Source organism: Camponotus floridanus, unplaced genomic scaffold (assembly GCF_003227725.1).
Source record: "Camponotus floridanus strain SB8 unplaced genomic scaffold, Cflo_v7.5 scaffold66, whole genome shotgun sequence".
Classification (NCBI taxonomy): domain Eukaryota; kingdom Metazoa; phylum Arthropoda; class Insecta; order Hymenoptera; family Formicidae; genus Camponotus; species Camponotus floridanus.
The window spans coordinates 99006-126175 of record NW_020229834.1 but is presented as its reverse complement, the minus strand read 5'-3'; the positions used below and the strand labels follow the sequence as shown (position 1 = coordinate 126175).

Sequence of the window (27170 nt, the reverse complement as noted above, 5' to 3'; positions counted from 1 at the left end):
AGAAAAAAAGAAACAGTAGAAAGAGCTATGAAAAATATAAGCTATTTTTTCTTGGAAGAGTTTTATATTTATAAATGTTTAATTAAATAAGCTTTTTATTCGTGCACACCTGATTTTTGTAGAGAGAGATTATATAATTTGTGAGAGAGAGCATTAATTTTAAATGCATATTGAAAAACTTGGAAATAATTTTATCTCGACGAATATAATTTAATGCACGATTTTTTTAATGACACACACACACGTATAAATAAGTATACAAGTTTCGAATTAAAATTTAAATAATATGTTTAAAGATATAATGTGAATCCTCGCATTATAATAGATCGAATTATCATTATGCATTCATTATGAAGAATATGATTTTATTCGTCAATTTTTTCTGCTTCTAGATAAACAATTCGAAATCCCAAAAAGGAAATCAATAATTTTAGTGCAATTTGTATAAGGAATTTTTCCAAAATTTGTCACGAAATATCAATAATTATTTAATCATTTAGTATTGTTCACTAAATCCAAAATTAAAATGATCGGCGCCATAAAATTGCGTAACATTTTCTTTAATAATGTCAATGTTTCTGACTTTTATCTTTAATTATGTGATTTATATTTTATTATCTATTATCAGATAAAAGAGCATACGGCAGTGATATTTCTTAATCTTTTTAAGCCTATATTAAATAAACGTGATTTTTCGCGTTACACATGATAACATCACACATAATGGCAATTTTAATATTCAAAATACTTTCTACGATACTTCGTTTAAATCAAAAGGCATTAATGATTGTTATCATAATTTGTAAATAGATGACCAGGAAAAAATTCCATATATAATTATAGACAAATATGTATAATTACATGTATATATAAATACTCTCTGTCCGTTTACATAGGATAATAAAAATAATAAAAAATAATAAAATAAAAAAAATATTTGTGCATTGTTTTTTTTTAAAAAGTAAAGTTTACAATTAAGTTATACAATATTCTATACAGAATTATATGTATTTAACTACGACTATATGTGAATAATTTTTTCTCGAGTGTGGTTGTGCAATTTAATTGCAAACTTAATGATTAATCATAAAACAGATACATGATAGTTACGTGAATTAAGTACTGTGTTCGAATTGATACAAGTGATATTGCTACATAATTCTTGCAATTTCGTAAATCTGTGCATAATATATTTCATACATAAAAAAGCTTAAAGTATTTTATAATAAAAGAAATATTTAACAATGCATATGTACATACATGAGAAATCTGAAATTATATATATCAATAATATAATCTAACATATTATTTCTTGTACGACAATTAATTATTTTATTTCGCGCGATCGGTTTTTATTATTTATACAGTATCTTCTAGATTTTTTTGTACCCTTTGCCACTTTGCCACCATAGTTGACATTTCCTTATGCTTTTTGCTGATACTAAGTCTCGCCTGAAATCATATAAAACATTCAATTTTTGAATTAATTTATGTGTATATGTGTATGCGTGTGTCAAGTGTGACAAGAACATCGTGCAATATATAACTAAAAACCTTTTTCTTTTTCCGTTCTTTCATAATTGTATCATTCGATACGGTTTCCGATTCCGTTTCCGGTTTCATTTCCTCTATCGGGGCGGGTGCTTGTTCCGTTACACTAACAACAGGATCCTGTTGTTGCACTGTTCGTTCTGTTTCCGTTTTCTCGATGCGCGCAATATCATTATAAAAGGAATCAAGAGCGGATCCCAGAGATTCCTTCGAAGCCTTAACCGGCGGTTTGGCGATGATTTTATTATTTGTATAAATCGGCGTGTATCCCACCATAAATTGAATTGCATTCTGCCCACCGTGCTTGTTCGCAACAGCGATTGTCTGTTAAGTATAAATATATAATTTATATTCCAATTTTTATAAAATGCATACTAAAAATTTCTAAAATATACTAATTTTAGAGAAATTAATTCTTTATATTTATGATACATTAGTGTAAAACAAGTGCTATCACATTTCTTAATATTTCAATATCTTCTATATATTTCAATTAATATCGTTTTAATGAAGTATTATGTATCATGTAAATATATGTAGCACTAATTTATTAATATGGAATTTATTGGTACAGTAGAAGTACTTACATTATGCAAATGTTGATGAAAGGCTGGATAATGAACAAAAGGCTCTTGAAGCAGGCCCGCCTGATGATGACTTAGAATAGGTATTGTTGGATCTCCAATCGAAGGAGCATAAATCGCATTACTTTGCTGCGATGCTGCGTTATATATTATACCTTTCAAGGTAGCCGCCTCATAGGACGTTTCCGGCAGATCCACACCCGGTGGTAAAGGTTCCATATTCGCATGATTCGAAGATATCGTGGTTTGAGGTGACATAGCTGCTTGTGGATGCGTGTAAGACAAGGATTCTAACGCAGGATTTACTATTTGCGCCGTATCTAGAGTTGTTATATTGTCTATAAAAAATACGAATTTTTTAATTATATTCTATTAATATCTGCAACAATTATGATTATAACTATTATCTTTATAATATTATAGAAATATATTATGCAATTATACTATGTAAAACTTTATAACTTTCTATTATTACAATAATTATTTAATTAATTATAAATTAATAAATTTATAATATCAATTACCTCTCCCCAAACGTTTTCTCTTTGCGTCCAAGGATTTATCATCAGGCTTCTCTTTTTTCCTTTTGTCTTTCTTTAAATCTTCTGCAAATATTCTCGGTGGCGGTGGTGGACTCGGATTAGATATTTGTGGTGGAGGTGGTGCTTCCAAATCCGTGGGACGTCTCTCCGATATATTCTCGTCTTCCGTCTTATTATCGTCCATCTCTTCAGCTTGCTTCTCCTTCGTCCTTTTCGTTCCAGGTGATTCTAATGTAAAAACAATGAAAAATGAAATATATTCTAGATATATTAATTTGTTTTAGAATTTAATTTATAATTTTTCTATTGACGATATATCGTAATGTCTTTGTATGGAGCTATACCCGCGATTGTTAACTCTTCCGATTCTGGTGGCGGAGTTGTGCATAATTCCATCTCCTCAGTGCCACCGGCAATACCAGTATCAGGGTAAGTCCACTGTGATGTTCCAGTGGATGTATTGTGGTAGTAATATCTCTTGTGCGATCTGAAAAATCCCCCGGCCAAAAGGGAGAAACATATGAAACAATATTATTGACATTTATACCATGTTTTCAGTTGTAATTTTCTATGTTATATTTAATGCACGATTAAATAATGTTTCCATGGCGAAACATTCGGTCGCGTCCGTCACCAGTTTCTTAAACGAAAGCAAAAATTAATAAAACATAATCTAGTTCACTCCTACCTGCGATGTTGTGTCTCGTTTTTATTCGACGAAGGCCTTTTGTTACAGGGAAGATGGGAGATGTAATTATGTAATTATCAGAATGTACTCTCTCTTGTGGGAAATATTAATGCGAGATTACAGCAAAGTGAAGGGAAAGAAAGGTATTTGTGACTGAAGTGCAGGAAAAATAATGATGAAAATATTAAATTCCAATATAATATCTGGTTTATTTGTGATTAGTATATCTCAAGGACCAGATATTCATCATAAAATATAATAGATAGGATAATACTTACATTTTGTTAATCATCGTTCATGTTTCTATCAAAATAGATAAACGAACGAAATTATAATGCCAGATAAAATATTTCTCCCGTACACTTTGAAACGTATATGTATAAAGAATAAAATATTTTTCTTTTATATTTTTCACATTTTATTAAAAAATGAAATATGTATCCAGCAGATAAATGTATATACCTAATAAAACTATAATATTTTTTCATTTAATAAATAGCACAAAATTAATCTATATAGATAAATATAAAACTGTTTAAAAAAATAACTTGTTTGATATTTTTTTGATAAATTGTAATTAAATTTTCTTGCTTTAAATAATAATATTAGAAAATGTAGAAAATGAAATTTTAGAAAATGATAATAAAATAGCTGTTAGTACTTTTATAATTATTCTTCAAAAATAATCCATCAAAGCTTTCTCTTTTTCTTTCTTTTGCTTTCATTATATTACGTTATTATGTAAATTATGTATCAATAATTAATTAAAATCTGATTTAATAAAAAAATTATTTCACTTTTCTCGTGGCATCTTCTTGTCTCTTCATTTCAATAAAATTTACCTCAACTTCGCACTTATCTCATAATTATTCATGGCACAAATGTGTTTTTAATCCAAGTAACGGGCTTGTTACTGGATTATCGCTTGCAGCAAAGTACATTAAATAGATTGCAATATATCACTCAGCACATATTAATTATCACATTGACAATATCACAAGACTTCTTAAGACTATATAAGAGATGATCACTCAATTTAGCACTAGAAATATATTACACTTTAAGAGAGACCATAACTCTTACTGGACTCTGCACCTTCATTCAAGTTAAGCTTTATGTATGAAATGATAAAAGTGTCAATCAACTGCATTATATAATGTTCTAAAATTTAAAAATATATCTGTATACATTAAAAACACTATATATAACTATTCTATACAATCGCGAAAACTAATTATTTATCACAATTATCAAATTAGTAATTTGATAAATTTTAGTTTAATTTGATTTGAAGAAAGTATATGAATCGTATTAAAAAAAAAGTTTGAAAATATCACATAATCAAGTGTACATTAAGTTTTGAAATATTAGGAACTTATTTAGTGTGTTCTATAAATTTTCGTAAATATTGAATTACTGAATTCTTATTTAGTGTACCTATTCCTAAATCTGTTAATTAACTAATTTGCATTTAGAAATTTCATATAAATGAATATTTTTTATGATGATGAATGAAATAATGTAATATTACATAGCAATATTGCATGTATGAATAAATAAATAAATGTTTGTGTGTATATCTTCATTGTATAGATTAATGATACACATATAAAGCCATCGAACATAAATGTTGTGTATGAAATACTTATATTTACATAAAAAATTAGTGCAAATTATGTATGGAATACCGTACCTATCCCACTGACATAGCCAACCAGCTGGTGCTGCATCTTGCTCTAATCTTTCCAATTCATGATTTGTATTAGTCAGCCACTTTTGAAAGTAACTTTCCTCTAAGCTATTTGCTGCCCATGCAGTAGATAATGTCTGTAATAGAATAATCTGTATTAATAAATTTATTGATAATTATGATAAACTTATTTAAATAATGATAGATTATATGATTAATTTCAGTGTATTTAAACATATTTATAATAATTCTTCTCTAAAAACAGCTATTTAATAGCTATTTAAATTTTAGCTATGTAATATGATAATAAATGATGTAATAGTATTTATATAATGACAAAATCTCACTTGTAATTGAATTTGCATTGTTTGGACAGCAGAGACGCTTTCTCTTCCTTCGGAAAGAAATTTTAATTTTTCTGTTATAATCTGAGATAAGTCGTTCATCTCCCTTTTATCATTATCTTTCTCTTCAATTGTATTGGTTATACTTGTTTTGTCTTCTGCAAGTACTTCCGAATCGCAGGATTCGTCCTTTGAATCGAGTTTTTCATCAGTTTTTATACTAGAACACTGTTCTGTTTCTTTATGCATTTCATTGGATTCTTCTTGGTTTTCTGTGCATGATTGATTATGAATTTTTGCATCGTCGTCCTCAGTATTACACGAAATAGTTTCACTGCTTGCAAGATCGCTGTTATTATCATTTTGAACCACAACGTCATGATAAATGTTATTTTGTTTAACTTTTGTTGATGGAACTAAAATTATAAAATTATTTAATTAAATATAAAGATTTTATATTGTAAAAATTTGCCATATAGTTTAAACTAATGATGCATAGCATTTTATCATATATAATTATTGTGATGTAATAAACAAATCAAAATAATTGATACCATCAAATGCTATTCGTTTCTTCCTTTGAAAAGCCTTGCCACACATCTGCATGTCCTCAAGAAATATATTTGTCTTCGATTTATCTTCATCTATCTTTGAGTCTTTTTCCTGCGTTTTTTCATCATTCTTTGTTTCTTGACTGTCTCCATTGTCATTACACTGATCACAAGTTTGTATATTACTAGAATTTTTTGTAGAAACATGAGACATTTTTGATGAATTTATCACATCTATGTATTCATCATCTTGCGCAATTGGGAATAAAGGTTTTATCTCTTGCTTGGGCTTAACTTCCTCTTCTCCATCTGAATCATCTCCATAACCAGGTACTAAGGACACTTTAAAATCCAATTTTGGAACTGCATTTTGTGTATTAATATCTTTTCTATTCTTGTTTCCTATGGAAATCTTTTCTCCTTGAGCTATACTATTTTTATTACTAGATTCAGTTATTTTACATTTGTCAGATTGTTCGGATTGATTCGTACAATTTGATATGTTAGTCGAGTCAAATTTATATGAATGAGACAAATTTTTGGTAGGTGACTGCGTTCCCGTTGGATGGAAAGCAGGTCCAATTTCACCAGCTTTTAGATACGGTACAGAATTAGAATTTCCCAATTCTAAAGCTGTCGATATCTTTTTCTCGTCTGAGGAATTATTTTCATCCTCTGAATCGCTTCCATCACTACCAAAAGATGTTATCATTTCTATCCGTCTAAATAGAAAGAGAAATAATTTTTTCTCAAGAAAATATAATTTTAGTTTAAATATTAACAGTTTTATTCATTTGTCATTACCCATCATCTGAGTCATCATCCTTCACAGGAGATTCGTTCTTAATTTCTGGCTTGCTTTCCGAGTTACACTTCTTAAGAGTTTCATTGTGCATGAATCTGTTACGATTTCTTGCTACAACCTCTTGTGGTATCATACCCTCTGGTATATTTGCTTGTGACTGTCGATCTGCAACAATCATTCATCTCAATAGTACTTTCCATTATTAAATACTAAAAGTAAAATCCAAAGTTTAAAGAATGACAATTACATGCGATGGATGAAAAATCTACCCAATGAGTTCCCTGGATTGAATGTTTCACTCCAGATCCCATCTCAGATTGTTTTTTTATTAAACGTAATTCATCTGGCATGTCCCATGTTACCTCATTAGTCTCAATGTGCCAATAATAAGGATAACCAGTAGAATCATCATAACATTCTTGCCATACTAAAGTATACATAGTTTTAAGTATTTTAAATATTTTTAATTTTTCTCTATTATTCCTATTAAATTCTTACATGTTTGCTGACTTGTATGATGCACAGACTGTGGAGTTGGTTTAGTTGTTAAGCTTGAATCATTAGCAGTGTTTGGAACAGGTTGTTCCGGGGCAATAAGTTGAATTTCCTTCAAATATAAAATAAAATTTCTACATACAGATCATGTATTATATTTGCTTCATATACCATCCATTAATTACCTTAAAGAAGTCATTGACTTGATCATCTAATTTTTGTGTATCTTTCTTGGGATCCTCTGTATCACTATCAGAATTGTATTGGCACAAATTGGCCAATGGATTATTGGCTTCATTTTGTATAGATTGTATATTATTCACTGATTTGCATCTATCTATATACAATTATAGTAAGAATAACATAAATACCATATATAAGATATATATCTATTACAAGTCTCTTTTTTGTGTATATATATATATATATGTATACACAAAAAAGAGACGTTTGTATATATATATATATATATATATATATATATATGTCAAATTTTTATAAAATAATAGAAATAGAGGAATAAATAACATTGATCAGAGCATATCTCTAATAATTTAAAATTATTAATTTAAAACACATAGATTGATATATTTACTCTGAGTGTGTTCGACATGATAATTGCCTTGAGATCTATTGAGTGTCAAGACCGGCCTCCTCTGACGTCTCTTCATAATAAAAGAATAGCAAAGCTATTCGCTAGATTCAGAAAATCTTAAAAACAATTCGCAGTGCAGAACGTGCTCTTCGTCAACTTTGACCCTTGCTCGCATACGTTTCTACGTAAAAGAATATATACGTGCGCATGTCATTTACGTGAACTAATTAAACAATTATGCATTTTAGTATCGTGACGAAATAATTATCATACGAGACTTTAAAGTTTGTTGAATCGCAATCTAACCAAAAATATCCCATCCATTTGTTTAACCCCGATCGCACATCTTGACTGTGGGCCTGTTCTTTTCACCTGTTACTGCTGCACTAGTGCAATTAGTTAGAGTGAAAGGAAGCATGTTTGTCTCTTTCTAACTTATTGCACTAGTGCAGCAGTGCAGCTGAAAAGAACAGACCCTGTGTGAAATGGCATTCTTCAAAACTTACCTTAATGACGCAGTGCTGCCAACTTTACTTTTATAAAAACTACCCTAAGATTTTGTCCTTGTCAAATCTGCTAAAAAAAGCAAATTTAAATGTTAAAAAAATCATTCTAACGCTAAACATAATTAAGTATCTGATAAAGATATTTAGATTATAGAAAGTTATATGTAATTGAAGTTTTGATCAATACATTTTTTAAAGATATTTTATTTATTAACAGCGATACGCCCTCTGTAAACATAAAAATGTGGATATGAACTACGAAGTCAATATTCGTGAATGTTTTGACAAATGTCAAAAAGGATGTCAGTAACAAGAATATTTTGTAAAGCGTTTATTTTCTGCTTCTATTGACGAATTTTCCGCATTTTTTTGGTGAATAATTTTTATTCCCTGTTCCCATTGCCCGACATTGTGCAAGAACAGATTATTCTCGCGAATGACAAGCTAGTGAACGCATTTACCGTGATCTGGAACTACAACAAAACTGACCCCAAATATTATTTTGACACGAGTTCAGGAAAGAGCAAGCAGAATCTGAGAATTGTGTTATACTAATTAGAATTGTATTATACTAATCACAATATTAATATTACAATCGTCGAATGTGCATATTAAGTTATTGTGATAATAGTGTGCGATATTTGTTATTAACATGCAAAATCAAACCCAGGAAACCGTGACGTTGCTCCTCGAAAACAAGCGATTTAAAATTGACAAGAAAAAACTGATCAAGGAGAGTCGATATTTTGCTACGCTTCTCTCTAAATCTTATGCAGATCATCGTTTATCAGAACATTTTATCAACTATGAAATTCCATTGATTTCCTTCCAGGTTAATTAATTATGATTTTTATCTTCATTTAAAAACAAAATTTTTTCGTAATGTTTAACCCGTTTTTCCTTAGAATGATATTGTAACGTTCAAATTTTCATGTTTTTTCAAGTATTCAAAGTATATTTTTTTTTAATAGATAAAAATCGAAGCTGTATATTGGTGTGATTATAATGTTATGCACTTATATTGGTAAAATTAGCTACTTTATTATATAATTGAAACAAAAGACAATGACTTTGATTTTACAGGATTTTATCAAATGGATTAACAGTGATAAACATAATACTATCAAACTGAACTTTGAGAGAAATGATCTTGGACGTCTTTTGACATTATTGGAATTAAGCGTTTTGTTCGCAGTAGATAATTTAATAGAAAGTATAACAGAAATTCTCGAGAAATACCATTTATTACCACAAGATGTACTTAATATTTGGTTGTTGGCACAAGAATTAGGCGTTAAAACATTACAAGATCTTTGTTTGGCTGTTTGTTTAGATCGTTTCACTGAACTGCCAAGAAATTTGATTTTTAAGCTATCAAGGCAAAATTTTTTAAGATTAGTTGGAAACAGTAATCTAAGAGTTCCGGATGAATCAGAATTGTATTTGAATCCTGTTGTGACAGAATGGATGCAAATTAATCGGGTAAGTATTGTCTCTGTATGTGACAATCTTAAAGTTAAAACAGTATAACATTTTGAAGAAATAGATGGAAAAGTTCTATAAATTTTATTTCTTTTTCAAATGTATAAAATAAGATTAATTCCAAATTTTAAAATATTCTTAAATACCTGTTTTTTTCCTGACCTGATTATATACATATGGCATTCTATCTTAAATATGTATTAACATATTGTAATTTAATATATAATAGATTTAAAATCTTAATTTTTTGAAAAGGATACAATTCCATTGGATATTTTAAAGAAGACTGGACCAAAAGTATATTCAAGTATTATCTGCTATGGTTCTAATTCTTCTGTTAATAATGAATGTTACATTCATTGTTGGGATGGTGATAAACTCTTTGAACTTACTACATTTAAATATCCTGAAGCTATTATCAATAATAATACAATAACAGGAATGCAGATTACTCCCAGAGGTATGCAATTTTTGTAGTTTTTTTTTTAATTTACTTACTATTTTATACATGATCTCTTAGGACATCATTTATATCTTAGCGGCGGAGAATTTGGCATTGGCACAGGGAGATTTAACACACATGTGTGGCGTTATTCTCTGATAACTAAGAGATGGTTTTTAGAGACAATGTAAGTATTTTAATAAATAGATAACAAGATGAGAGATATAAATAATTATATAAAATGACATGCTCTGCAAATCTAAATACTGTTAATATTTTAGTATGCCATGTGCAAGAAGACATATGATCGCCGCATTTCTGCAGAATAAATTATTACTCGCAGGTGGAGTAGGACATTTTCGCTGTAAATTACGATCTCTGGATATCTACAATGTCCATAAAGGTGATCTTAATTAGGCAACATAAAAAATCAATATGATGTGAATACTTCCTTTAATGTAATATATATAATGCTCATATGAGTCCCCAAAATGTTCCTAAATTATATATATCTTAACCAACTTTCAGAGATACAAACTATATCTTTGAAAGTTTTCATGAAAATATGTACAATTTAGGAACATTGTGAGGATATTAACACATAAGCATTATATATCATGGAATATCCTTGTCGTTGTTTTATTCTACAATTTATTCCCGCTTAAAGTTGCTTTTTTTCATTAATGTCGAAAACACTATTTGTTTTATTATTAATATATCGTTTTTTATACTCTTCCATTTCAACAATTCACAGGTACATGGGTTAAAGGTGCGGTTTTACCCATGGAATTCGTCAGTATCCCTGCTTATTATGCTTTTGATAAAAAACTAATTATATATATTCATAATATTAAGGCAGGAGTATTACCTTTTGTACATATATATTTTTGTGACTCTGATGAATGGTATACAATGCCATTAATAATAGATTATGATCTACGATTAGACATGTGTGAACTCTTCGAGACTATGCCAATAAAGTTTAAGACTGCTTTGTGTTACATCGGTAAATATTAATTTATGCACAATATATAGATATGTAATAATGAATTTAAAATTCACACATTGTTATTCTTTACAGATAATAATAAGCCAAACAGAATCAATTTAAGAAGTATTATAATAACATGCGACAATTTAGAATATCGTCAGGAAATATGTAAGAAAATTAACATTTCTAGTGACCAAGATGTTAGTCGAGTATATTTTTACCTTATATTATCACACACTGATTTATACGAGAACAATGTGTTAATATGTTTGAAAAACAATAAGTGTATATTATTATGTTTGGGCGCAAAAAAGGAAAGGTTACCATGGCATAGTATTCCTATACAGAATCGAGATAAGTTTTATTCCCTTTTGCACTCAGATACAATCTTTTTTAATTTGATGGATCCAGCTAATTTGCACGTTATGTCGGTGACAAACTTAGAGTGTACAACTTGACACATATAAATCTTCGTGAATTAAATGTTTAATGATTAAACACAGAAGCATATGAGTAGGAGTAAAGATCTAAGAAAATCCAAGAAAAATGCAGCAAAAACATTGCAGAAATATTGCATTGAAAAAATCATGATCTGTGTATTTTTCGAAAAAATTAATTTGGCTTAATTTTTATCCATAACATTTTCTCTTTTCACGAATTATCATATTCAAAAATCTTCATAAATAAATCGTGTAACACATTGATCCCATCAGAAATGTTTTTTGTATATAAATTTTGTATAAAGTATGAATGAACACATTTTTTATTATTGACTTTTATACGAATTTTTATATTAAAATTTTTATCAACATTAATTGTTTTATCTATTACTAAATGATATATCGAAAAAATACATCATTTTTTTTCATTGACACAGATGTAATTATTAACTCGAGGATGAAATTAATAGAAATTACCCTTTTTTTGTAACATGGTACAACGATATATAATAATGATGTTTGATGACGAATATGACGAGTTAAATCATATGTTTTATTTTATCGTAAATTTTTTTTGAAACGAAAAGCAATCTTCAAATATAACACGGCCATCGAATAGGAAAGCACATTGCGATAGTACATCACTAAAAATAAATATTTATTCTCACAGTAGCAATTAATAAAAAAAAAACAATCACATTAGCTATAATGATATAAGATTTAATGATATCAAATATTTAATAACTATGATCGCGCTTTCATTTCTTTTATTTAATAGGAATCCACTGCAATCCAATGATTAATTACTTAGTTCAGTGGAATGATCACAAGTCCAGCACTCGGTCTTAAAAATATATTAAAAAATATAATTAGTTTTTAAGTTAATTATAATTCTCGAAAAGAATTATTTACTGAAAAATATTAAATATTGTTTGTTGTCTTTTTAAAAGATTATGAAAAAAGATTCATTTATTGAACGGATCTTTAAGTTAAAATAGAGCTGAAGATCTCTAGTAATTTGGTTTCTTATTTTTCTTTAATTATCTTGATTTAGAATTTGTATTTTGGGAATAAGTCCCTCCTTTTATCTCGGGTTTGGTAGTTTTCCCATATCTAGATAGCCAGATTCCGATCTCTGAATCAAACTTCTCCACAAGGTTACCTTCGATTGGTTCTCCACCATCATCCTCGGATTTCTTTCCTTTAAGCATGCACCCTTCCAATGTATCGAATATTTCTAGTATTTTAATAAGTATTTTAAAAGTAGATAAGATAGATAGAGTAAAAATCTAAGTAAAATAAAAAAAATGTAGCAAAAACATTACAAAAGTATTGCATGGAAAAAAATCATCATAAATTGTGTATTTTTTGAAAAAATTAATTTGGCTTTATTTTTATCCATAACGTCCTCTGCTTTCACGTGCTTTATCATATTGTTTAAAAGTCATTGTAATATATCGTGAAACATTAATTGCATCAGCAATGCTTTAGTATAAATTTGATATAAAGTATGAATGAACCTATTTTTATTATTGACTTTTATATAAATTTTTTTAAATTTTACCAATGTAATTATTTTGTCTATTACCAAATTATATATAAAAAAAATACATCGTATCTTTTTTTTCGTTGACACGCAACAATTATACACAGTAATTACTAACTCGAGGACGATTGTGAAATTAATAGGAATTATACTTATAATATATATTAGTATCATGATGAACAACAGTGTAATAACGAATATAACGAATGAAATCTCATTTTAAATCACATTTTTTATTTTATCGTAAATTTTTTCTGAGACGGAAAGCAGTCTTCAAACAAGTATAACACGACCATTAACATGGAATAGGAGGATACATCGCGATAGTATGTCACTAAATATAAATACTCATTTTCACGACGTCACCGAGGGATTCCCAATGAGATTTATAATGTTGATGGTACTTCGAGGATGCTGGCAGTCTCACCAGGAAAACCGCATTTGGGCGTGTCGAATATCTTATAAATTTCTGATTTTATTTCACTTTTTTTTCGATTGTGCCACCGCGACATATCCGTTAAATATCGAGCGTATACCAAGTCGTGCGATACAGCAAAGCCGAATATTTTAGCGTAATAAATTGTGCGTGCTATCCGTAATGCGAAGATGCGAAGACGCGGAAATTTATTCGGATCTTCGTCTCGTACAAGTAAGCCGCGTCCCGACGATCGAGCAATTCACACATGCGACATTTTGTGACAAAACACACAAGAAAAGAATACAGCGTTCCAAAATAATTTACATATAGAATATACGTGAGAGAAAAAAATATTGGTCTTCTTCCGGTTTTCCTTTTCTTCTTCTTGTACAGAGACGTCGTAGACTTAAAAATAGTCTTGGTGACGAGCCATTTCAGTTTTCTTCATTCATGTATTCTCTCGTTAAACTTCATGCGAAAGTTGAAAGGCCAATGAAAAGCCAGTAGAAAGGATCAACCGGAGATAGTTCGATGAATTGAATGCATACAAGAATGAAGATATATTCTTTTTGGAGAAAACATATTCGAATAATTTGAATGCTTCTCAAAAAAAAAAAAAAAAAAAAAAAAAAAAAAATACGTATGCTCTTGTATTGAATCGATCTCCAGTGTTTTCTCCATAAAGAATATACCAAGATATAAAGATAGATATTCTCCGATTCGCGGCTTGTGAAAGTCAATTCCGGTTCCTAAAATCGATTTCATAGCTCGCTGGGGCTGACGATGTTAAGAGCGAATGCCGAATTTGTTTCGCCTTTTTGTCCGATTACGCGTGCCGAATATTGACCGACGTCGCTAGCCGTGCAAGTCTTGAGGCCGAACTCGAAGGACGTGTTGCCATCCGAACTGAAGTGATATCTGCTGCTCGTTTCAGGGATAGCCTTCCCGTCCTTCAGCCAGGTTACTGAAAAATTCACATTTATTTAGTATTTAATTGATATCGATATGATATACTTACAGTCTATAAAACGAATGTATAAGTTATTAGAAGCAGTTTTACCTTTCAAAGGCGCAATATCAGTCTTGCACGTGAAAGTCACCGATTCGCCTTCGCTCACTGTTGCAGACTGCGGGAATGTCGCGAACGCTGGGCTCTTGGGTTCTTCATTTTGAGCTGAAAAAACGTATGCAAAACATATGTAAACAGAAAATCAAATTTCTATCTTTTTTTAGGAAACTGTTTGGATGATGAACTATTTTCTATCGAGCTTTTTTAAACTTTCTATAAAAGTTTCATCTTGAACAATTACTTAGTGTGTAGTCATAATTTCGAACTTAATTTCTCTTCGGGTGCAGTTTTTTTTAGAGTATAAAATTATTTTATCAATTAATAATTTTCAATAAATAAAAATGAGGCGAAAGTTTAAATAACCTATCCCTTATCTTCGCATAAATGATAACAGCCGATTAAATCCTTACCGAGTACATTTAACGTGCACGACGAGTAGCTCTCTCCTGCATCATTGAAAGCTTCGCACGTGTAAGTGCCGGAGTCCTCGGGGAATATTTCGGCGATAATTAGCTTATAGATATTAGCTTCATTAGTATATTGGAAATCTTTGCTAGGTTTGATCTCCTTATTGTTATGCAGCCACACCACGTCGAACTTTTTGGCACCGATTATTCGGCAACTGAGTGTCACTGCTTCACCATCCTTCACGTACATGCTTGTCAGATGGTCTACAATTTTCGGCGATTTATCGTCGCTTGCCTTTTTTCCAGCGGCGTTCTCCACAGCTACAAAAGAGCAAAGCAAAATATAATTTCATATTGTGTCTCTTTCGCTTGAATTTGAGGATGAAAGAATATTTGCTTTCACACTTGAATTAATATATTAAATAATTAATATAATAATTAATATATTATATTTATAAATTAAAATATTTGAATTAATATTAAAAATTAAAATATTTCGCATATTCTTACCTTTTATGGTCAATTTGCAGGATGTCGTATCGCTACCGATGCTGTTGGTCGCGAGGCACGTATACTCGCCTTCATCCTCGGGGAATACTTCGTTGATCGTAAGAACGGCTACTCCATTTTTATATTTGAGATCGATGATCTCTGACGAGCTCAGCAGCTACAAGAGAATATAAACGTAAGTAAATGTGATCGCTAATAAGAATTAATTTTTTCATCTGTGCGACTTTTTAAAATAATTACAATTATTTACACACACAATTAATTCGTATAATTTTAGTTCATAGATTTAATTTATAATTTACTAGCAGATAGTGCACGGTAAGATTTTATTTTAATTATCGCGAAAGTTAATTTTTATGTATCTACCTTGCCGTTTTTACTCCAAGTGATTTGTGGTTCCGGATCGCCGTCAACTTTGACTTTAAGTTCCAGCTGTTCGCCGTCGTTGACCGTAAGATCCTTAAGCTTCTGTGTAAACTGTGGCGATCTCATCGAATCGTCCGAGGGTTCTTTAACATATGACATTAAAATTAAGAATATGTTAAATATTCGTAAATTATTTATTAAAATTATGACATAAACTAATATGCTTACGTATGAGTTCTTTTGTCGAGCTCCTAGATCGAGATGGACTACCGGTGGTGTCGAGCTTCGAGCCATATTTCTTCACGCTTCGTTTGTCAGAAGATTCGTTAATTTTAACGCTGGAGCTATCCTACAATTATATATAAAGATGTATTGGTAACATTTTAAAAAAATATTCTTATCTCTTATATTATGTAAAATATTTTAAATATTACACACATATCAACTCTTTAAGTGCATTATATATTTTATAATAAATGTGTAACTTTCTAAGATTTTACATAATAGGATGATTTATATGATATGAAGCAAAGAATATATATAAAATATATGTGTCTCATATATATTTTATATGATTTATAAAAATTTATATATATATATATATATCTTTTTCTTACTGTACCTTATACGAAGAGGAAATCGTGGAATTGTATTTGCCGGAAGAAGTGGAGCTGCTATAATTGTGCGATGAACTTGATTGATGGGTGGTGGAACTATAGCCACTGTAACCACTAGACTTGTGAATCGTCACAATAGGCGGTGGTGCTGGTTTTAATGGTTGCTCAATAAATCTTCGATCTTAAAATAAAATCATTCATTATTAAACACAATATATTTGCATATAAATCTATAATAGCAAATATGATTCATGAGACGCGTTTTGCTGCAAATGAAAAAAAGCAGACTATATGAGTAAGAAATTAAACGGGGAAGTTAATTCAACATAAAGTATGTATATATAGATTAAGGGAAATAAACATACGTGATTACGCGACAATTTAGAAAATCATTGTTTTTTAAGTATACATATATAAATAAAATTTCAGTTGTTCGAATAAATCTGAATAACATAAAATAACAATAATTTATATGTAGAGCTAGTAACTAGTGATAGAATATATGTGTGCAATGTCTATGATTTCTAATGGAAAAAGCTTCACAATACATGTAGACACACAACATCTATTAACTAATAAAGCATTGCTTGTAATAAAAAGGTGGAAAAGGATTGCACACAAACGGGGTAAGCTCTGAAACAGCTCTACCTCCGGAATGTAGGAAATCGTGCGCTAATTTTACTTGCTCCTCCGTTTCTCCAGTGCCTACAACACAAATGCTCGATAAAGTATGCTTCGTCAGCAAAATCGGCAATAGATTATAGCGAGAATATTATCGCTCTCATTATTGAGATTGGAGAATTCAAAAAAGTGAATTCACAAATTATACAAAATCTATTTCAAATATAAAATTCTTTGCGCATAAAGTAAATTTTATAATACTAGCCCTCACTTTTAGAATTAATTATAGCAATGACGTGTTTCACTTTTGAGAAACTTATCTTATCGTGAAATAATTAAATTTAATTAATTTATGTATCTAGACTGAAATCAATCGAATTTCTTGCGGTTTTAAAATAATCTCCAGTTATTTATACAAAAAGTAAATAAGAACATTCGATCCTAAAATTATTTATAAAATAATCTTTAACTTTAATATTCTCTTCTTTTCAATATTTAATAATTTATTTATCAATATTTCAATATTTAATAATATAGTTAATAATTTATTTATCTAGTACCTTCTACGATGACCACGCAACTGGTCTCGTCCTTGCCGTGCTTGTTGGTAGCCACACAGCGATATTTGCCGCTGTCCTCCGGCTTGCAATCAATGATCTCCATCGTGACGACTCCGTCGGCGTTACTCATAGGATAGTTATGCTTGGACAATTCTTCTCTGTCCTTGTACCATTTTACGGTAGGCGGTGGATTACCGCTCAGACAACAAAGCAGTTTGCATGTCTGTCTGATCTGAATGACACGTGGCCGCAACAGGAAGGTGAAGCTTGGCGCCGACTCGATCATCTCCAACCACACATTGTAGCCGAGTGGTTCTCGTCTGCGAACCGGATGTAGCTCGGGTCTGTATTTTGGAATTTCTTTCGGTATTGCTGAAAGAACGAAGAAAAACAGAGGTTTAAATAAATTCCAAAAATTAATACGTAAATATATTAAACTTAAAAATATTTGATATCAAATACATCAAACGATATCGAATATTATAGAGTTGCGGATAATATATGTATAAAATTTTAATAAAGAGAACACTTACGTTGTACATTAAGGAAAACAACCTCCTCGCGATAGCCATAATGATTCTCAGCGCGTATGATATACTCTCCTCGATCTTCCAGCTTCACTCTGTTGATGATGAAGGTATAATCGTCGCCATGATACCGTTTCATGAATTTAACAGACTGTCGTAGTTCCTGATTGTTGTGCGACCAAGTCAGCGTCGGAGCTGCGATTGCGATCACGCGACAGGTGAATTTCACACTTTGTCCCTCGTATGCAAACGCACTTTGCGGCTTGATAACAAATCTGGGCGCCGCTTGTCGGCGATCTGTGAAAAAAAATATGAATTATTAATTCAAGAGAATTGAGATTTTGGTGAAATTTTTACTCATTTTATATTCATTGAATACTTGTGTTTGTCGTTACATATATTACGCTTATCCTATATTACGTTTTAATTATAATATAATTAATTATACTTACCGAAGCAAGAATCGTAGATTCTGTATTTCTCGATCAAAAGCTTCCTGAGCGACGAGTACTCGGCTAAGCGGCCGATGGGAAGGACGTACTTGTCCCAATTCTCATACTTGGCACGCAATCTATCCCTAATGCTGAGATAACGGCTGTTGGCGATCGGATTGGTCCACTTACTATGGTCACCGGTCAACCACGGATGAAGAAGACATTCGTGCGCCGTCATGCGTTTCCTGAAAGGCGAGAATATACAAGTAAAATAGAAAGATTCGACAAGTTTTTTGTATATGAAATATAGTAAGAAACCGTACTCTTTGTTTTTAATGAGTAGTCGTCTAATGAAATCTTTGCCCTCTTCGGAAACGTCACGGAACGCCTCTTCATCGAAGTCCCAGTCACATGCCTTCACGTTTTTCAGGGTCTCGATATCATTGTCACCCGCGAACGGCGAAAGGCCACTCAATCTATGCAAACGATGAATACTAGAACATCTCGGTACAATTTTTCTTTTTCTTTCAAGAAAATTCTTCTTCTCATAAATATAAGTGCATTTTTTCAGAATTTTTCAATAATTTTCCTTAAAATTGTGCGCAAAATAATTGACTAAAAATTAATTAGATACTACGATTAGAAATATGATTGGAAATCTAACAATAAATCATCTTCTTGTGTGGATTTCATTTCTGATATATTTCATGCTTTGAACATGTTGTATTAAAAATTAATTTCGGAGGGCATTATATTTTTAAAGCAATCTTCTATTATCCATCTACATAATACTAAATATTAATAATGTTATTTGTTACATATTAAAATGTAAGATATTGCGTGCTTTTCGAAACATTTCAATGCAATATTATTAGAAAATATTGAACATATTTCTTTGTATATTATGAAGATTATTGTAATTAGGAAAAATTTACTCACAGTACATAAGCCAGTACGCCGCAAGCCCACATATCAGTGTAAAAACCGACCGGCTCGCGTTCAACGATCTCGGGGGCAGCAAACTCGGCCGTACCTGTACTGATCTTTACTACTTCATTAGGATCGAGTTTAGTGGCCAGACCAAAATCGATTAGTTTTACGTTGGTGCTGTTGCGAGTTTGACACATGATGTTCTCGGGCTTGATATCTAAATACAATGACATATCTTTTCTATATCTTATATATTCAAAATTTTATATAAAACAATATAATTTTTAATATTTAAAATTATATATTTAATAAAATAGCTCTGTGTTTTCATAATAATCATGAATTATCTGCATCCAAAATTTAAAATATGCAAATTACAATTTAAAAATCGGAAGCAAAATTTTATATAAATTTTTATATAAATAAAAAAAAAATATATATATATATGTATATAAAATTAATAAATTTATTTAATATTTAAATTTATATATATATATATATATATATATATATAGTATATATACTTATTTATATATAATATTAATTTTTATAAACTTTTAAATATAATTATTATTTTTAAATATAAATTTGTTAAAATATTCCGATTAAAAATATTACAAAAATATTATGATATATCATATAAGTTAATTGTTTTATTTTATTAATTTAAATAGAAGAACTATAAATAACATTTAACAAGTTTCACGAGTGTTGTAAAAAAATGATCTTTATAAAATCAATATCTCACCCAGATGGATAATATTCTTTTCGTGCATATGCTTGACGCCCTCACAGATCTGTCTCATGTAATTTATGACCTCTGCTTCGGACATGGTGTAACCCTCGGCCGTGATCCTCTCGAATAACTCGCCGCCGGACAGGCTAACGAGACAAATGATCGAGATCAAGGATATAACGCAAACTCCTCACAACTCGTCGAAATTCCAATCGCGCGAATTCTTTCTAATTATTCCGATTCTTCTACCTTAAAGTGGATACTTACAATTCAAAGATCAGCACCATCTCGTCATCATCCTCGAAGGCATCGTGCAGATTGATCAGCTTAGGATGATGGAGCTGATTCATGATGTCGATCTCTTTCCTAATCAATTCCTTTTCCATCACGTGCGACACAGGGATGAATTTGGCGGCGAATATGTTGCCGGTGGTCCTCTCGCGGCAACGGTGCACCACGCCGAAGGCGCCGGTGCCAATCTCCTCGAGGATGTCATACTTGTCGTAGACCGACGTGTGCTTGATGTCGACCGGCTGTGGCACGTACTTGCTGTACACGTCGAACACAAACTGATCGTAGTCACGTGGCTTCTCGTCGTCACGTCCACGTATCTTTTTGCCGGTCGCGTCCACCTCGTACTCTTTCTTCTTGAACTCGCGCTTGATCACGCCCTTGGTGGTGATCAGCGGCGTCACTTCACTCGGATCGGATCGGCCGTAGACGTTCTCCGCGGACACCCGGAAGTCGTATTGGTGCCCAGGGCTCAGACCGGTCACCGCGAGCGTGCAGAACCGGGTGTTGCCAGCCCGGATCCAGCTGCTCATCGGATGCTCGCGTTTCTCCACCACGTAGTTGGTGATGTTGCTGCCGCCATCCCACAACGGTGGCTTCCAGCTGACCGCCAACGAGTCGTGGCCGACGTTATCTACTTGCGGGAACCTAGGCGGGTCCGGACGATCGCTGATCTGGATCTTGATGATGGCCGTGTCCTGGCCGAGGTCGTTCTCGGCGGTGATGCGATACGGGCCGGAGTCGATGCGGCTGCCGTCGCGGATCGTCAGAACAGCGTGACGTTCCTTCACCTCGACGGCGTAATGACCACCGGACTCGATCACCTCTCCTTCGCGCACCCATGTGATCTTCGGTTTCGGATAGCCAGTGAACGGTATCTTGATGACGACGTTCACGCCCTTGTCGAAGAAGGCGGTGTCGCGGAATCGCGGCGGCACGTTCAGTCTGGGTGGCGTCTTGATGAAGAGCTCGCCCTTGGTAGATTTCACGCCGCACTTATTAGCCGCGCGACAGAAATACTCGTCCGCGTCCTCGCCGAACACGTCATGGATGATGAGATTGTGGGTGTCGCCCTCGGAATAGATGTTGTAGCGGCTACCGCTCACGATCTCGCGGGCGCCTTTAAACCACGTGATGCTCGGTTTCGGCGTGCCGATGATCTTGCACTGGAAGTGAGCGTTGTGGTTCTGGACGCAGTTCACCTGGTGAAATAAATGGAGAAAGTTAATTACTTTGAATCAAAGAAATACGATCTGAATAATAAAGATTTTTGAATTATTATTTAAAGATTATTATTTATTTATTATTTAATTTTTTTTAAATTTATGAATTCTTGAAGTGTCTATTACAAAACCATTTCCATTAATCAAGAGATAGGGAAATTACGAACCCTACTGAGAGGTTGAATGATCTCCGGAGGCTTCGCCGCCTGTGGATCGACGATCTTCACGGAGGTTGAAGCCTTTGATTCGGGACTAAGTCCAGCCACGTTCTGAGCGAATACTCGGAATTCGTATTGCCTTCCTTCGATAAGATTACTGATGTTAATCTGGGTTGGCAGACAAATACTGACATTCACGCGCTGCCAGGCCTGACCGCCGACCTCTCTCTTATCGATCCAATAACCCTGAATTTTAGCACCGCCGTCCGTTTCCGGCTTCTCCCACGACAGATTGACAAAGTCACCGCCCACCTCGGTAACCTTAGGTGTACCAGGTGGTCCTGGCGGGTCAAACGGCGCCTTGGCTCTGATCGGATTTGCACCTTCCAGCGGTGGACCCATACCATTGTCGTTGGCCGCCATCACCCGAAACAGGTATTCCTGGCCCTCGGTGAGACCTTGCACGACGAAGGTAGTGTCCTTACAGAAAGACGACACAATGATCCAGTGCGTATGACTGACGTCACGACGCTCCACCACATAATGAGTGATTCGAAGACCTCCATCGTACTTGGGCGGGTGCCAGGATAGAGTGCATGTGTGCTTATCGATATCAGAGACATCAAGTGGTCCAGTCGGCGGTCCAGGTAATCCGGTGATGTATACGGTGAACGACGCGCTCACGCTGCCACTGTCATTGGAGATGGACAGATCGTAAGTGCCTCCATCGTCTTTCTGGATGTCCTTGATGAAGATGATGAGGTACTCGTCGAAGACGGTATACTTGATATGCGTGGTCTCTACGATCTTGTGACCGTCCTTCTTCAGCGTCACCTCCATCGGCTGATCACCGCTGTAGTAGATCTTGATCTTCGTGTTGTCACCTTCCGGTAGATAGAGATCACCCGGTATACGTTCGATGCGCGGCGGCGTGCCGATCTTTAGTCGACACGTGGTCGCTGCGACGCCGAGTGGGTTCGATATCTGACAGCTGTAATCTCCATCATCTGCATCCCACACCTCGGAAATCACGAGTCTATAAATACCATTTATCGACTCGGTACGGAAGCGACCGCCCAAAGTGATTTCGCGACCATTTTTCAACCACCTAAACAAATTAAAATTATAATTTTAATTATAATTTTAAGATTAAATGAAATCTAAAAATATTTATGTCATATAAATTTTATTTTTATTGATAACGAAGCATTAATTTATATAATATTAATTTATTAAGTAGTATTCATTTAAAACAGAAGCATTTATATAATAATTTTTGATAAATATGAGATAAATTTGAAAATATAAATTTTAATTTTTAAAAAATACTCAGTTTTAATATTAATTTAATCCAGGTAATAATTCTTATTCTATGACAAATAATACGATTGAAAAATGGATATTAAATAAATATTATTTCGACTAACCTGGCTGTCGGTAGTGGTTTACCCGTGGCTTCGCACTCGAGGACGAGGGTTTTGCCGAGAGGTATGATTTGACTGATGGGCAGATTCCTGATAAACTCCGGTTTCTCGCCGCCCTCGACCTCGCAGATCTTCACCGGGGTAGTACACGAGCTTGGCTCGGACCTGCCGGCAGCATTCACCGCGAAAATCCTGAACTCGTAATCGCCCCGTTCGATCAGGTGCATAACCGTATACTCGGTATCGACGACGTTGTACTCGTTGCACTTGGACCACATCGCGCTGCCCACCTCGCGTTTCTCGATGACATAGCCGGTGATTCTGCTGCCACCATCGGACACGGGCGGTTCCCATCGCAGATCGACGTAGTTTTTGCCGACCTTGGTAACTTGCGGCGTGCCAGGTGGCGATGGCACATTGAACTTGCTCTTAAGTCTGAACGGTGCGGATGGTGGACTCGGTTTACTGAAACCGGCCGCGTTCTTTGCGCGAATCCTGAATTCGTACTCGTGCCCGCTCAATAGACCATAGCACACGTATGTGGTGTCCTTGAAGAGATAATCGTTCGCTACACGCCATTGCACATCCTCAGCGGGATCGCGGAATTCGATCTTGTAGCCCTGTAATTAAAATTTTTTGTGGATTATTTTAAATCCAAAAAATATAAAATTTTTCAAGATTGTTGCGTCAAAAAGGTACATGTATCAATTTTAAGAATCTGAGAGAAATTTGTAAAATTAAATAAAGTAGATAGATGTATTTATAATATAATTCGCAAGAATTCGCAAGATTTCGAAAATATATCGACGATTTTTCCCTTGACATCGATAATATACACACTTGAATGCGAGATCCACCGTCGGACAGTGGTTTTGTCCAGACCACCGTCGCGTTCGACGTGTCCCAGTCGATGACACGCGGCTGTCCAGGTGGATCCGGCACCGTGAAGGGGAACTTGGCTGTTATCGGCTCGTCAGCCTGAAGCGGATCGGACACTCCGTACTGATTCTCCGCTCTTACGCGGAAGTTGTACGTGCGATTTGGCTCCAGGCCGATCACGTCATAATGCGTGCTCCTTGCGAAGCTGCTGAGCTTCACCCAGAACTAAAAGAGATTCGAAAGAGTATCTTAATATGTGTTTATTCGATAATATTGACACTTTATATCGGAAGAGAAAATTATTTCTTTGATGATGTTACTTATAGATCCTCTCTATTAAACTTACGCCAGCCGGATCCAATTTCTCGACGATGTAATTTGTGATTGGTGAACCACCATCGTCGAAGGGCGGTTTCCACGTTAGCGTGCAGGTTTCCGGAGTGATATCAGAAATATCCAAGGGCGCTAGAGGCGGCGACGGTTTGTCTAAAAAGAAAATAATTTCATAATATATCACATATGGCTTGTAGATTAAAATATGTTAAAAATATATAGATTATTAATAAACATAATTATTATAGATTTAAATAAATAGATATAATAATAAACAGATGGAGAAAATGAAGAAAAAATTTAAAATAAAGTTTAGAAAAAAAGAATTTTTTTCCATAAAACTTTTCAAAGAACTGCTCTTTTAAATATGCATATAATTTTCTGAAAATTAAATCTAAGTTTCGATTAAAAAAAAATAAGTCGAGAGTTAAAAATTGATGTAGATAGAAAGAAACCTACCGACAACGAGAACTTTGCATGAAGCAGAATCAGTGCCAACGGTATTCGTGAGATATATCGTGTACGTGCCAGTATCTGTTCTCTTCGCCTTCTTGTTGATGAATTGCGAAGCTACATCGGTCGTCTCAAACTTGATTCTTTCTCCGGTAAGGACTTCCTCACCATTGATGGACCAGTTCGGTTTTGGTCTAGGATTAGCTGTATACGGTACCGTAATGGTAAATGGTTCTCCTGCGATGACAGTCATGTCGCGAATGCTGAGATCACTCGTGATCTTTGGTGGGACTGTAATAAAACGATTAACATCTCGAATTATATCCAAATAATCTCTCGTGCAATGACTCATGATTAATGACGATAGGAAATTCAATTGCAAAAGAAATATATACTTCATTTAATTTTAAAAAGGCGGATACTTTAATAAATTTACTTTGATAAATATATAATGAATTAATTAAATAATCTTTAATTTATTAGAAATTAACAAAATTCTAGTCTTTCTATATATTTTCCATTAATAGCTTCAGATTTTGTATATTTCCAATTTTAATCATAAATTCTTTGTAAATTCTCTATTTAATAAATTTTGTGTAAATCTCTATTTACATAAATATGTATCTAAATTTTTGTATACTAAATAATATGTATATAATACATTTAGAACAAGATTTAAAAAAAAGATATATTTACATGGTGGTGCGCTGGCGCGAATGACATCGGAGTTGGAGCTCCATGGTCCACGACCGGCGGCATTTTCCGCAGCTACGCGGAACTCATAATCGTGATTCTCAATCAGTCCGGTGACTCTGCAAAATCGATGAGAATAATTAATAAAACATTCATTGAGATTTTTTCTTCTGAAAAAGTAGCATAAAAACACCTAGAGGAGGAAGGGGGAGTAGTGCAAATGCATTACTTACCTGTAAGTGGTATCGTGCACCAGAGCCGGCGTAGCTTTGACCCATTTGTCCTCACTCAGGAGACGCTTCTCGACGACGTAACCGAGGATCGGCGAACCACCGTCGTTACGCGGCTTGCTCCAAGTGATGGTGATGCTGTCTTCGGTAGTTTCCACACCACGAGGCGTGCCCGGAGCGCCTGGCGGATCGAACGGATGTCGCGCTTTGATCGGATCGATCGTGGTCGCCGGATCCGACGTGCCGTACTGATTCTCGGCCATCACTCGGAACTCGTATACCTGACCTACCGTCAGGTTTCTGATTCGCACAAACGGTGTCGTGACGTAGCTGCTTACCTGCAAGTTATTTTTTCTTCTTGTAAACTCCAGTCTTATATTGCATATTAAGCCAATTTCAGATTTTGTTCTTTATATTTTTTTATTTTTCTATCTTATAATTATTAGACAAAGAAATTTATTTTTAACATAGCAATATATATAAATAAAATTCTTTTATTTTTTATTAACTTTTCAGGATTTTAGCAATAAATAATAAATTTCGTAAATTATAAAATATAATAAATATAAAGATTTATTTAAAATCGTAATTAAATAATCGTACTATTTTATTAATTGTAATAAATTAATTTTTCTAATCCTTGCAAATATTAGATAATTGTAAGATATTTCTGTATTTTTAATCTCGATATTTTCCACTATCTTTCTATAATATTTCTTACCTTAGACCACGTAGCGGCCCTCGGCTCCTTCTTTTCAATCACATAATTAGTGATATCAGCACCGCCATTATCTTTAGGTGGATTCCAGAAAAGAGTAAGAGCGTCACCAGCAAATTCATCTGCGCGAAGATTCTCAGGTGGAGAAGGACGATCGAGGACTTTAACATTGACGGTCGCTGTATCGAAGCCGGACGAATTGCGCAATTGAAGTCTGTATTGTCCTCCGTCCGAACGTTTCGCATTTTTCACCACCAGACTACAGCGGAAAATTATAATATATAGTATTATCACATTTATCTCTAGTTAATAATTAGTTAT

At 33.3% G+C, this 27170-nt stretch overlaps 3 protein-coding genes across 55 annotated transcripts in view; 1 reads left to right on the top strand and 2 right to left on the bottom strand.

The window, feature by feature from the left end:
* Window positions 1-1315: 1315 nt before the first annotated feature.
* On the bottom strand, window positions 1316-8226 carry LOC105259194. Of its 3 annotated transcripts, none has more exons than XM_011270981.2 (14): window positions 8152-8226; window positions 7846-8026; window positions 7436-7587; window positions 7254-7362; window positions 7003-7182; window positions 6755-6920; window positions 5954-6672; window positions 5403-5815; window positions 5059-5192; window positions 3022-3164; window positions 2660-2905; window positions 2139-2473; window positions 1555-1875; window positions 1316-1452 (listed from the first exon to the last, which is right to left on the bottom strand). In XM_011270981.2, exons 2-14 carry the CDS (start codon window positions 7919-7921, stop codon window positions 1360-1362), a joined length of 3087 nt encoding a protein of 1028 aa, XP_011269283.2. In that variant the 5' UTR covers window positions 7922-8026; window positions 8152-8226; the 3' UTR covers window positions 1316-1359. The 3 variants fall into 3 exon arrangements, with proteins under 3 accessions (XP_011269283.2, XP_011269282.2, XP_011269281.2); XM_011270980.3 differs by having other exon boundaries at window positions 8119-8208; XM_011270979.3 differs by having other exon boundaries at window positions 7846-8211.
* A 386-nt stretch (window positions 8227-8612) lies between these two features.
* LOC105259193 lies at window positions 8613-12005 on the top strand. 2 transcript variants are annotated; one of them, XM_011270978.3, is made up of 7 exons: window positions 8613-9183; window positions 9435-9833; window positions 10089-10293; window positions 10354-10462; window positions 10557-10678; window positions 11030-11281; window positions 11357-12005. In XM_011270978.3, the coding sequence occupies exons 1-7, from the start codon at window positions 9004-9006 to the stop codon at window positions 11722-11724; spliced, it is 1635 nt and encodes a 544-aa protein (XP_011269280.1). In that variant the 5' UTR covers window positions 8613-9003; the 3' UTR covers window positions 11725-12005. The 2 variants fall into 2 exon arrangements, with proteins under 2 accessions (XP_011269280.1, XP_025269219.1); XM_025413434.1 differs by having other exon boundaries at window positions 9167-9183; window positions 9685-9833.
* Window positions 12006-13464: 1459 nt separating this feature from the next.
* LOC105259192 (twitchin) overlaps window positions 13465-27170 on the bottom strand; it is a 93785-nt gene continuing 80079 nt past the window's right edge. For 49 of the 50 annotated variants that reach the window (XM_025413379.1, XM_025413381.1, XM_025413388.1 and 46 more), the window contains 23 exons: window positions 26853-27108; window positions 26135-26469; window positions 25905-26020; window positions 25215-25499; window positions 24769-24908; window positions 24384-24647; window positions 23547-24163; window positions 22129-23227; window positions 20715-21940; window positions 20460-20593; window positions 19721-19928; window positions 19105-19257; window positions 18800-19026; window positions 18354-18644; window positions 17821-18192; window positions 17288-17344; window positions 16645-16820; window positions 16251-16371; window positions 16023-16165; window positions 15657-15813; window positions 15150-15467; window positions 14731-14844; window positions 13465-14634 (listed from right to left, as the gene is read on the bottom strand). In XM_025413379.1, the coding sequence (XP_025269164.1) occupies window positions 14432-14634; window positions 14731-14844; window positions 15150-15467; window positions 15657-15813; window positions 16023-16165; window positions 16251-16371; window positions 16645-16820; window positions 17288-17344; window positions 17821-18192; window positions 18354-18644; window positions 18800-19026; window positions 19105-19257; window positions 19721-19928; window positions 20460-20593; window positions 20715-21940; window positions 22129-23227; window positions 23547-24163; window positions 24384-24647; window positions 24769-24908; window positions 25215-25499; window positions 25905-26020; window positions 26135-26469; window positions 26853-27108 (7012 nt within the window). In that variant the 3' untranslated portion in view covers window positions 13465-14431. The remainder of the gene's footprint in view (window positions 14635-14730; window positions 14845-15149; window positions 15468-15656; window positions 15814-16022; window positions 16166-16250; window positions 16372-16644; window positions 16821-17287; window positions 17345-17820; window positions 18193-18353; window positions 18645-18799; window positions 19027-19104; window positions 19258-19720; window positions 19929-20459; window positions 20594-20714; window positions 21941-22128; window positions 23228-23546; window positions 24164-24383; window positions 24648-24768; window positions 24909-25214; window positions 25500-25904; window positions 26021-26134; window positions 26470-26852; window positions 27109-27170) is intronic. The other variant, XM_025413386.1, reaches the window with a different exon arrangement.